General features: G+C 37.7%; 1 protein-coding gene across 3 annotated transcripts in view; it reads left to right on the top strand.

Annotated features, from left to right (window-relative positions):
- mdga2a (MAM domain containing glycosylphosphatidylinositol anchor 2a) overlaps nt 1–13,148 on the top strand; it is a 177,812-nt gene that overhangs the window by 128,539 nt on the left and 36,125 nt on the right. For all 3 annotated transcript variants that reach the window (XM_066673053.1, XM_066673061.1, XM_066673069.1), the window contains one exon: nt 3,568–3,837. In XM_066673053.1, coding sequence (XP_066529150.1) covers nt 3,568–3,837 — 270 coding nt within the window. The remainder of the gene's footprint in view (nt 1–3,567; nt 3,838–13,148) is intronic.

Raw genomic sequence — 13,148 nt, forward strand, 5'->3', positions numbered from 1 at the left:
AGAGATGCATAGTCAAATAAAATCTAGCACCACAAAGAATATCCTTGCATCACCACCTCTCCTTATTGCTGAAAATTGATGTGCAAATACAAAATATTACTTGCTCACAGTCAGCATGAGTGTGTGATAACCTCCATGACTAGTCTATCAAACCCTCATCCATGGGCTACACAACAGCCAAGATCAGTTCAATTTCAGAAAAATTCAGACATGAAATTCAGAATGACAAACTGCGCTAGGCTCAGCCTCATTGCCTTGTGTACAGTCAGTCCGGAGGTTGAACTGTTGATCTCAGCTGTAAGAGATATAGTATTGTACACTCTATAATCCACTCACTATGTCATTTAGAGTGAAATAAAGACTTTAAAGAAGTAATGCTTTCTTTTCAATGCATAGAATCTCTCTCTCTCTCTGTATCTTTCTCAGTTTTTTCCAGATACATGAATCTGGCTCCACATATAAGAAACTGAATAAAAATATTCCCATTCCTTAGAGCTGTATTTTTACTTAACTGTGCCACAAGAAGCATTGTTTGTACTGGTACAATTTATGAGAAAATAAACATTACATTTTCTTAACTATTATATAACACAGCACCCCACCAGGAGTCAAATTGCACCAAAGTTCTCATTCATTAGTGAAGAGTGAAAGTATGCCCAGCAATGTGATGGAGGAAACTTGTTTTATCTTGTTCGTACTATCATTATCGAACTTCATGATAAAAGTAATCTGAAAGCTTTGCTTAATGGCTCATCTCCTTTATTACCACTATGGTCTTTTCTAGTGATGTAATTGCTACAGGTACTGCCCCTAACTTACAGGTAAGCTTACATTACCACTTCCAATCACACATGAACAAGACATCAAACAGTTTGCCCTAAAAACTTAATTAAAATCAAACTATTACATTTAATTTTCATCTGCAGTACTTCTGGTCTTATGTTTGGTCTGCTAAATATAAGATCACTTAATTTTAAAGCTGTCATTGTTAATGAAATTATAAGTGATTGGAATATTGATGTTTTATGTCTTACTGAGACTTGGATCAGACCCAGTGACTATATGACATTAAATGAAACCATGCCTATAGAATTTAATTATGTACACAGCCCAATTTTATCAAGCAAACGAGGATGTGTAGGCATTATCTACCAAAATACATTACACATTAAACAGAAAAAGAGTGGTGCATTTATTTTTTAAAAAAAACCTGTTGAACTGGTCAGACTAATAGACTTTTTAGAAAATACCCAAAGATCCACTCTAGATATAGTAGCACCTCTAAAGAATACACAAACAGCTTGCCCCATGGTACAATGAAAAAAAAACATGGAGGTTGAAGTCGTCCATTGTGCTTAGAAGGACCAAGGAATAAAGATATTCCATATCAAAGGGCACTTACCAAAGATCATAAAATCAGGATTCTCTGATTGAGAACCACAAAAACAATCCTAGAATATTATTTAGCATGATCTCAAAACTTACTAAGAATCAGGCAGGTACTGAACCCCCCGATACCACCTATCTACAATAGTAATGATCATATGGATTTTTCAATAATAAAATGAAACATAAAAAAACTGTGCAGAATGAGGCACAACCCTGACACATTCTATCACCGACACTAACCAAGCCCGGCTTACTGCAGCAAAAGAGAATGTATCTCAACCTCCTAGAGTACAATGACCAAAGGGCTCACTTGAAAGACCATATCACCTCATATTCCCAGAGTAACTCCAAAGGATACCTTAAGATACACAATCATAGGTCTTTTCCAAATCTTCAAAATACTTAATTACTTGCAAGCAGGTGATGAGTTAAGCCACCGTTCCATAAATTTAAACATCAGACAGATTTTCCTTTCCAAAACCTTGGCACAATCATGGACATGAAGGCTGAGAAGTATGATGACACAATACTTTCCAGTTTCCTTTTTTTTTTAAATGGCAGCTACTACCTTGAGTTGCCAAACCAAATTCATTGTTCCCGATGTCCATGTGATACTGTAAAGGCATGTCAGCCAAAACAGACCCCACCACTCCCCATCCCCCACCCCCTAAGATTGTTTTCCTGAACCTCCTTTGAGGCCTCCTGCATATCTCTCTCCAAACACCAGATTCCAGATCTTGATACAAAGCCATGTCTTTTACAATCCTACCTCAGGCTGAGCCCAGCCAGGCTATCACGTCATCAAGATATTACCCCCAGGCCTGGCTCCAGGAATTGTTCTCAGTTACTCTCCCAGGCATTGTACACAATATTTGTAAGGGTGCTATTTAATTCATGAGTCGATTCATGGAAGATATGTTTGCATGCTTAAAACTTGAAGCTCCAGTGTCTGTAAATCAGTGTAAAAAAAACTCTCGTGGTGAAGTATGATAGGCTTTTTCTCTCTCGCTCTCTCTTTCACTCTGCTCATTGCAGAGAAAAGACATCTTGAGTTTAGACCATGGAGAGCCCTCTAAATGTTGCAAAGCACAAACTGTAATGAGGATAATGCTCTATTCCTGCTGAATAGGTGAGTAATATTGATTTATGTCTGCTGTTTCAGATTCTATAAAACAATAGTTGTTTTTTTTCCTCAAACATATTGTTACACCTTAAGGGAACACTTTGGCTTCAAGTGCAAGGAAGGACACATATTTATAGTGCAGGATAAGCTGTGTATGCCTAGAGAGAAATAGCAGCTTACAAAAACCCAAAAATCAAACCTGAACATGTACAGCATGTACAGGTAGGTTAAATAATCATTGGTAGTTAAAAATATTGTGATTCTTTTTTTTTGGGGGGGGGGGGGGGGGGGGGTTATAATACATAAAATGTGGTTTTGAGCAGATATTTGGCTACTTGCTTGACTGTGTTAAGAGTTTAGAAAAAGTGTCTTAGATTTTGGTAAATGCTTGTTAGCAATTGTAAATGAAAACTGTAAAATACTACGAGGATCAAACAGCACAGCTCCATTCCCATGTTGTCTAAACAGCCAGAACAGCTAATTTCAGTTTTCAGCCTGTTCCTTTAGCTGAGAATGAGCCTGAACTGAGAGCACAGCAGTGAGGAATGGGGTGAGAAGCTCTGGTTTGTCTTTGTTCTTGTCTTTGTCATTTTTAATCAGTCCACATATTTCCCTGTACCAGTTTTGCTTGTATGTTCTGTTTAAACTTGTCCTTGGCTCACACATAAATGTGGGTCCAGGGCTGTGATTGGAGAGACCCAAATGTGAGGTGGTGGGCAGTTCTGAAATTTCTGTACAAGAAACAGCACAAAATCTGAGATGCCAATTTTATCCCACAGTTTTCAAAGTTAGGCTGCCCACAAAAAACTTGAATTGTTCGTCTTAGCAATTTGTGATTTGGTATGCTCCCACATAATTTTAATAATAATCTGGATTTTAAAAAAACATAATTTTTTTTTTTTTGCCTTTTGCTCTAATATTTACACAATTCTTTGATAGATGTGTCAGAGATTTTGATTAGATCTGTACCTCTGTAAATATGTAGCTTTGAAGTGTTTCTAACAGGTTTTGAAATTTTCTCTTCTGAACTGTCCTTTCCTCTGTGTTGTGATCAGTTCCTCCAGCTGTGGAGCCGGTGTATACAGAAATCCGTCAGGGTCTTGGCCGGGCGTTCAGTCTGAGCTGTAGAGTGCTGCGTGCTCACCCATCCCGTGTACTGAAATATGAGTGGAAGCTGGGCACAAGGCTGCTGACTGTGGGACAGTTGGACACTCGAGACGAGACAGAGTACCACGTCAAGGCTTTGAACCGTGAAGGCTATGGTGCTTACACCTGTGATGTCACCAATGAGGCTGGGGCTGGACGCTGCACGTTTTTGGTGACAGGTAAGAGAATTTACCTGCATCACATGAGCTTAGCCTCATTTATTTATGTTTACCTACCTCCCCTAAGTTGAAATGACATCAACAAGAGCAGTTAGTCATGCAGGAGCAGGTAAATTAGCAGAAAGATTTGAAGAAAAAGTGATAATTTATTATTTTATAATATTCTAAAATGCAACCCATAATAGAGTATGATTACGGTTGAAATTTGCCTGAATGAGTCTACAAAGCGTCATGTAAGATGCATTGAATGGGGATGGTCATGCTCATCATCCCATATTGCAGATACACCCCATACACTAGGAGACACTGTAATGATTTTTTTAATTTTATTTTTTATGTTTTATTATGGTGAAAAATATCTTTTTCAAAAAATAATTGACTGTGCTTTTGATTTAAAATATTATATTGTTTCATTAACAAAAACAAACAAAAATTAAATACATTTATAAAAGGCGCAGAACCTATTACTGTAAAACAATGGTCACCAACCAGTTGATCGTGATTGACAGGTCGGTCCCCAAGATGATGCAATTCGATTTCGATAAATCATGAGTGCTCCAGTTATGGCCTTTAAGTTACTACAGCTGTGTCATTCTGTATCTGCAGTGGTTCGCTCACTAGTTAAGCAGGTACATATAATGCAGCGCTCACACAGGATTTGTGTCTGCAAATATGACATGAGAATTTGCGTCCCTGACCCACGCTGCTACTCTGTCTGTGCCTTGACTGAGCCAACAAATGCAGCAGCACTGACGGTTTGGGTTTCATAACAGAAGAAACAAATTACAACACAGCAAGTGTCACACTATAACCCAGTGTTCTGTCAAGTTGTGCTGCCTTTTGGAAATAGTGTTCTTTTACAAATGTAGTCACCTAAATAAAACAGTAAGTAGGATATTTGTATAGGCTAAAAGAAGTAGATAGTAGTAGGAGGAGATATTCACATTCACACTAAATCCCTGTATGAGGGCAAAGATACAGTATGTATTTATAGTTTTTTGCATATTTGTTTCAGCATGTACAGCTTTGGAATTCTGAAGGAAATAACAGTGAGCTCACACTGTACAATGGCACCAGAAAAAAACTGATTTACCATGAAAAACACAAAAACATTCAATATTGTGTGTCTGTGCATGCAGTTTGTCAGAACATGTGTTCAGCAGTTTCAGACAGTGATGAGCCTCAGGCTTTCACTGAGTACCACCACAGCCCACACTCAGCTGTACATTAATGAAGTAAACTGTTTCATTGTATGTTATTGGAGGATATGGGGACCTAAAGATGTTTTTAAAAGTAGCATAAACCTGGTATTTATGCTGGTAGATCTTTCATTTATTCATATTTCAAAAGGTGATCTTGCAAGTAAAATGTTGGTGACCACTGCTTTAAAAGATCATTAAAAGCTCTATTTGAATGAGAGGACTACAGTCACATATTCTAGCTGCATGGGAGCAGATGGACCTTAGCTTTGAATTCTAAATATTTTGAAAGGTTAAGCTAGGAAAATACCTTCACACATAAAACATTGTGCTATTAATCATTAAACACATGAGCACACTATTAAAATATCCATTTTGACAGCCCTGTTTTTATTACTACTATTTTCATCACAGTTGACCTACCTAGGAACAACCCTGGCAGTCCTAATTTCAATTGGCAGTATTCCTCAATGCTGTGCTGAGATGTTTTTACTCTAATCATTTAATTTGCAAAGACAATTTCCTGCTCTTCTCAGCAGGCATTGTATCACTCATATCCTCTTTTCTTGATTCCTTGTATCTCTCTCACACACGCACACAAACACACATCCTTCTGGACAATTCTATATCAATCTCTCGCTGTCATGCTTGCTTCAGTAGAACATTCAATAAGGATGTCTGAATGTGATCCAAGCCAGGCCAGTAATTTAATGGATATTGCATTTGCTATATGGATAGCCTGATCAAATTCCTTTGCTTAATTTCTCATTGAATTTTACACATGTAGAACTGGGTCATAAATAGGCAGCCCATGGTTTGAGTGTGGACCAAGGCACTGTCCTATTCATGCCTGGACCTGTAACATAAACTATTAAGTGCTGTTTAATTTTGTACAGAGTGTTTGTTTGAAGTGGTGTGACTCTTCTAGTCATTAGAGTTCAGGTTTAGCGCTCAGAGAAACTCACAGACTAATTACATGTGATTCTGCCTATCACACATGAGGCCACTCAGCCAATCAGACCCATACATTATAATAAATGCTGTGACTCGAATGAGTGGCATACACAGGGCAGGGCTCCAGACACTGCATTCCTGGGGCCAGTGAAAATAGCCCAAGGGACATGATAAAAGCTCTTTTGGGACGACAGTGTTGAGTAAAAACCAGAAACTTTAAAAATAAGGGATTGATTATCGGCTGAATTATTCTTGTAATGCTGAACATGGATTCTGTTTACAGATAAAGTCCCGTCCTTCAGCATAAAGTGCCAATCAGCTTGCAGTTAACAGATAAAGTCCTGCCCTCAAACAATATGAGCCAATCAGATTGCTGGTTATAGAAAAGAAGTAAAATCAACTGCAACTACAAGACATTAAAGACTTTATTTAAATATGCATTGTTTTCTTTCAAAATCATTGCTTTATTTGTAAATTTCACTTTAAATGAGAAAAGGATATGTTAATTAGAATATTTGTTATTTATAATTATTTATAAATATTGTAGAAATAGCTTGAAATGTAATTGAAAATAATTTAATATTAATCAGTTATGTTGCTATAACTACAAGGCTACTACAATATGCAGGACATGGGACTGATCATAATGCAGGTTATACATTATGTTCCAGACCTTGGCTTGAGATATTCGGACAGATTAAGGTATCTCTTTAAGCAGCATAACTCTGAGGTAAGAGTTAGGACAGCCTAGGTGTCAGGAGCGTACACAATATGACATAGAATGCTCTATTTGTAGGCAGTTTTGGGACAGACCCTCTAAAATTGCCCAAAAAAAAAATACAAATGGACATATTACAACATATATTTAATCGCAATTCCAGATCAGATGGAAAAAAAAAAAACATTTGCAAAACCTTTTTTTGTTTTACTTCTAGGTTTCATATGGTGCTAATACCAAGAGAGCATTCAGCATTGAAAGGGATGTGGAGGCAATAGTGAGTGCTTTATAGCAATATTAATTAATAAATACACAAGACTAAAATATTAAACATAATATACAATTACCTGTATTTGGCACACTTACAATTGTAATCATATTAAAGATTAAGGTAAATGTGCTATTTGGAGTCCCAAACACCCTTGTGGTACAGCATATTGTGCTTACCCAGGCAGTGAATCAAACACTGCAGCATAAAATGTAGTCTATTTTATGCATACTGTCTTCTGCAAGGCAGTGATGTTAAGACACTCCACGTCCAAAACTGACCAAAAAAACGTCTGAGACTAAGATCTATGGTTTAGTGACACTTCGTGTTTGTGTAACTATCACGAACATATTGTAATAAAACCTACATTCTCTATGTGATAGTTTTCCTTTAAGATATATATATATATATATATATATATATATATATATATATATATATATATATATATCATAGCACAAATGTAAGAAAATTTGTATTTGGTTGATTATTTCTTTGTGTTGTAACAATGCTTCTTGGCAGTAAATCAGTAAATCTTATGCCGTTGGAAAGCCTGTTAATTTCCCTTTTAAATGGTGCCACATTTGTAAGGAACATTCGTTTGTGGGATGAGCAGTAGAGCTAAATTTGTGGGTTGCACCCATGAAAAATTTGCCAAATACTTTCTGCCAATGCCAAACAGCTTATTTTGTGATAGTGTGAGGCGGCATCTCTCTCACTGGAAAAACGAGGTTTGTCATCATTGGAGGCAATCTCAATGCAGAGAGATATCCAGATGAAATTCTGCAACCAGTGGCAATTCCATATCTCCACAGTCTGGGACCGAACTCTATCCTCCAAGATAACAATGCTTAACAACGCGGGATTTATCAGAGACTACCTCCAGTATTTTGGAGTGGAGAGGATGGAATGACCTGTCAGCAGTCCTGACCTCAACCCCATTGAACACTTGTGGGATCAGATTGGGCGTGCTGTTCGTGCAGCAGTGTGTGACCAGGCTGGTGAGCAGCATAAGGAGGAGGTGCCAGGCTGTTGTGGCTGCGTATGGTTCTTCCAAACACTACTGAGGTTCCTGTTTATCAAATGAATAAATTGTTAAATTGACAACATGTCTTGTTTCTTCAAACTTCAATCATCCAGTACACCAAACCAGTCAATGGCAAAATTAGCTGTTTGGCACTGGCAAATTTTTCATGGGCGCAACCCACATACTCAGCTTTACTGCTCATCCCACATATGCATGTTCCTTACAAATGTGGCACAATTTAAAAGGAAAATTAACAGGATTTCCAAGGGTATATGATTCATTGCCCAGAAGCATTGTTACAACAAAGAAATAATCTACCAAACTCAAATTTCCGTAATTTGTGCTGTTTATATATATATATATATATATATATATATATATATATATATACACCATTCACTGCGAACATGTTCCAGTCTTTTAACACTATAACACTCCACTGCAAACTTACTCCTCATCCCACATCACACACAAACACCGTGATTACCACTTCAATACTGAAAGCTGTAAATTAACTTTATAGACCACTCTCCTACATCACACACACACACATGTCCGAAACTCTTTTCACTCTGCTTGCCCCACCACAGCTGATCCTCATCAGCCAATCACACTCCACCACTTCTCAGGCCCATCACAATATTTAAGAAAAGTCATCAAAATAATCCTCAGTGTCTGATCATAATTTTGCATTGATTGTTCTTCTTAATGTGTATCACAATCATCAGCAGGTAGGGGGTGCTTATATTCTCTTATACGTCTGCAGAGTGGTATATCTTGTTTAGATTTTGGTTTAAGTTTTAGTAGTTGTATTATTCACTGACGCACCAAGGATAGAACAAGCAAAAGAAGAAAACAAGCCTAAACTGAACATTACAATTGTTGGATTAAATTGGGGGTAACCAAAATTGCATTGGGACATCCTTAAGTATCATCATGGAAATTGCCATTTTATCACTGACAATTCATCAAGATGGTTAATTTAAATCAGTGTTTTTTAATTATATCTGCTTTTAATCGTTTGACTACAACAACAGGATTAATAGCACTGAGGTTCAGTTATCAGTGGATGAAATGTCTTCAGTTAGAAAGAATTCAGAGTATAAAGAAAGCATGCATAAACAGTTGATGAGGTTTCTTTGATATTCATTCTTAAAGAAGCACTATTGGAAATTTTGCCACAAGAGGTCAAGCTAAAGCTCCAGCATCTCAGTTTAAAAAATGTGACAACTTCGTTTTAATATAATGTTTTTCCAAGCAACAGTGATTTACAGAAGTACACAACACACCAAAAACTAACACATAGAATAGAGAAGTCTAAGGGAGAACTGGAGTAGCTAATGTGCTTAGCAGATACTCTGTGTCTGTGTGGCAGTGTTTGGAGGCCAAATGTTGTTATTCTCTGCTGGTGTCAAGGCTGAATAGCAACAGTGCCAATGAGAACTCTTCACTGGCATATAGGTGATAAAAACATTTTCTTTTGGCTGGGAGGGTAGAAAAACAAAGCTTCTCCAGGTCTGGAGCACAAGAAGTAACAGCAACTGTAGGCTTTTTACTGGTGAGCTAAGCACCCATAAACTCAGGGTCTCCCACCCTGTTGTAGTTGGCTTCTCATTTGAATTGCCCATTTCACATTAAATGATCCTGTAGATCAATGTGTTTTTGCAGGGATAAGGTAAATAACATTTGAGCAACAAATGAACATATGTAACCTTCCTGAATGGGAAAAGAATAACACAGCAATGGTACAAGTTTAATTTAGAAAACATTTTAAGCTGGAATGGGAATTGTCAATAAGAAGCACACTTCAGCCTTAAAACAGTGTGTTAAAACAGTGTGTAACTGCAACACCATTTAAGGTGGAACTTGAAAAAATACGCTCTACCAGTCTGCCCAATACTACACAAAAGTGAGTGATGCAAGAATTGACTTGAGACATAACCTCTCAGAAAACCTGTCACTGTTGTGGAACCTTTTGCTGTCACTGTGGTGGTACCCTCAAGGGAACATATTTATACTTTTGATTAGGGAACGTACTTGTATCATATTCTGTTTCATACGTTCTGTTTCATCTCCATGAATGTGCTATACTTGTGTTATTTTAAACAGATCTATAATATAAAATGAAAACTTTTCACTTCTTTTTTTTTTTGGAGTAGCAGATGTAATATATCTTTAGGGAACACAACTGGACTTACTGTAGTACCTTTAAAAGGTACATTTCAGCCATGGATACATTTTTTTCCTTTCAGTCCCAGGAATTGAACTGATGACCCTTAAGGCCAGGTCTAATTTTAAGGCCATGCCTGCCTCTGTGTTTTTGGTATTAAAATCCACCATCTTGCATCTGAACCCCTAAAAATTGTATTTGGGACAGCCCTATTGGGCCAAAGTGTTCACAGAGCGCGAATATCAGCCATCCCGAGAGTAAATACAAGGGGCTGAGAATAGCGCTTTTGCTCATGACACCTTTACTTCTCTAAAATTTACATTCAATTACTCATTTGGAAAGTACATATTTAATGGTGGTTAATTTCTGATGTGTGTATTATTACAGGGGTTAAATCAGTTGAAGGAATGCTTCGATGTACATTCCATCTGTTCATTACGGTAGCCCTATGACTCATGTATACAACAGTGCTGTATCAGTTCTTCTATTCGCTGCATGTCTGCTTGACAGCTGCACATCTCTTAGGAGACAGACAAGAAATATTCATGTGCTGGGCTTTACTTTGAGTCACAATTGGATCCTTGCAGTGCAGACCTCTGTTTTGTGCTCAAAGAGGAATGCAATTCCACTTCAATTACTCCAGTCTTTTAGTGAAGTAAACCCCAGCTTTCATCAAAGAGTTCATGCCATCCATTATATTCCACTGGATGCTTGTGCTGCTCTCATGAACACATGAACAAACAGACACACATTCACATACACTACCTATCAAAAGTGAGTTTAGAATTGTATTAAGACAAGATGCATGTAGGTCTTGTTACATTATTAAAATATATTCAGTTATACTTAGGGTCAAGGGCATAGCATGGACTGAGGTGACGTGTCCTCACCAATATCCAGCGATTATTGAATTGTCCACACCAATAATCTGATCCCCTCCAAAAACAAAAAAAAATCTCGATCTGTCAACGTCTCATTAACCTAGAGGTGCAGAAAGGGTTCAATCACATTCTCTACTTGAGTCCTACCTTTCTTTAACACATATGACCAGTGTGATTGGCTATGACTTTCCCTGCTGTCATGTGAGTTTGGTTGTGAGCAGCACCATAACTGAAAGGAAAACTTTCCATTCATAAGCGAGTAACATTGTGCAAGACTCAGGTGCATCGTGGGTGACACATGGGTGTCAAAAGCGAGTGAGGATGGCAGCAATTAAGGAGCTATTTTTCAAAGACACCTGTAAGTCACTTAAAGTCAAGTTCGCTAATGAAATGAGTCCATCATGATAAAAGCAGGCTAAAATCATCTGTAGCTATGAATAACATGGTTTGGAAATTAACTGCTCAATTAGTTAATTGGGGGTTGGGGGGTGGGGGTGGAGTTCATAGGTTCCCACCAATGTCAAGAGCAAATCTACATCATTGCACTGGGTATTATAGTATTGTATACACTGAAGAAACAAAACAGTAAAATCCACTGATTAAGCCGATAACCTTAATTATATTATAATTGTGCATGTCAAAATCTAATATATATTACAGGGCCAGTGAGCATTTGTTTCTTGTAATTGACATGGGAGAAATTAGCAGGATTGAAGACGTAAGCAACTTTGACAATGGCCAAATTGTAAATTTCATACAAATTTACCCTAAATAATGAGGCAGGTAGGGGGTCCTTTGTGAGTATGCACTGACAAATGTCAGGAGAATACAAAACCATGAACCTACAACAGAGTGTTGGATGCCCACGGACATGTCACACAAATTATTCATGATTATTGGGGGGGGATGTGTCACAGCACAGTGCTTTGTACCCTGCTGTGTATTGGAGTGTGACGCAACAAGTTGTGGATGTCTACAACATGCAACAAGTTGCAACTTCCCACAATCAAGCTTACCCACAGTGTGTGAGTACCTGGATATGAACTGGACCGTGTAGCAGTTGAAAATAGTGACCTTTTCTGATGGGTTCTGTTTTCTTTTCCATCACATGGATGGCTAGTTACAAGTGTAGTGTTTACAAGAGTAAGAGATTATATTGCAGACAGAAGATTAAAGCCAATTTATAGGACACACTTTGGTAAATGTTTTCAGGTAAACCCACATTCCAGGCATTCAGGATGATAACAATAACTAGTTGTATCCCACTGCAGTAGGTGTGTTTATGCTGTAGATCATTAAAGGTTTTTACATCTAATTTACCTGACCACTGCAGTGGAGATATTAAATCCACGAGATGCCTTTGTCCCAGTGTTTCTTTCCGCTGGGTTTGGGATGGTATTAAAAAGTCCTGAAGCAAGGATCTTGAAGACTTTCTAACAATGAAGAATCTGGAGCTGAATTGGCCGTCAGATGACCCATTTGGGTTTTTGTATTCCCATTTTGGTTAATTTAATAGTGGTGTGACTTAGTTCACATCTGCAAACCCATATTCACTCAAGCTGCGATTCCCAATGCCGTTGAATTTATCCCTGAGCATTAAACAGAGTAAACTTGCCAGGTCTATTAGTGCTGCCTGTAGATTTTTCCCTCTTAATAAGCCTGGGATAGAATAAGCACTAGTGACAGCTGTAATCCCCACCCTGCCGACATCAGCAAAATTTCCCTTCTTCACAGCCCTCTCGGATGTCTACACACAACCATGAAGTTTCCTCTGTTGAAAATGTGACTTCTGCATCCAACACTTCATGCTTAAGTTTTGTATGTGATGCAGAACCTCCAAGCATTTCTTCTGATCTCTTGATCTCTTAATGAAGAGGGTTTTTTTTAAATGTATGTATTTTTTAGCTTTTAAAGACATGAATTAAGCTTGATTCAAAGCTGTTTTTGGAGAGTTTTTTGTGATGTTTTTGATTTGAGGGGCTTGTCAGCTTGTCATGGATTTCCTTACATCTATGCTTTGTGTCTACTGTTCCTTTGAACATCTCCTGGAGATGGCCTTTGTTCTCTCTCTCACTCTTTCTCTAAATTGATTTA

Source organism: Hoplias malabaricus, chromosome 1, assembly GCF_029633855.1.
Source record: "Hoplias malabaricus isolate fHopMal1 chromosome 1, fHopMal1.hap1, whole genome shotgun sequence".
Classification (NCBI taxonomy): Eukaryota; Metazoa; Chordata; class Actinopteri; order Characiformes; family Erythrinidae; genus Hoplias; species Hoplias malabaricus.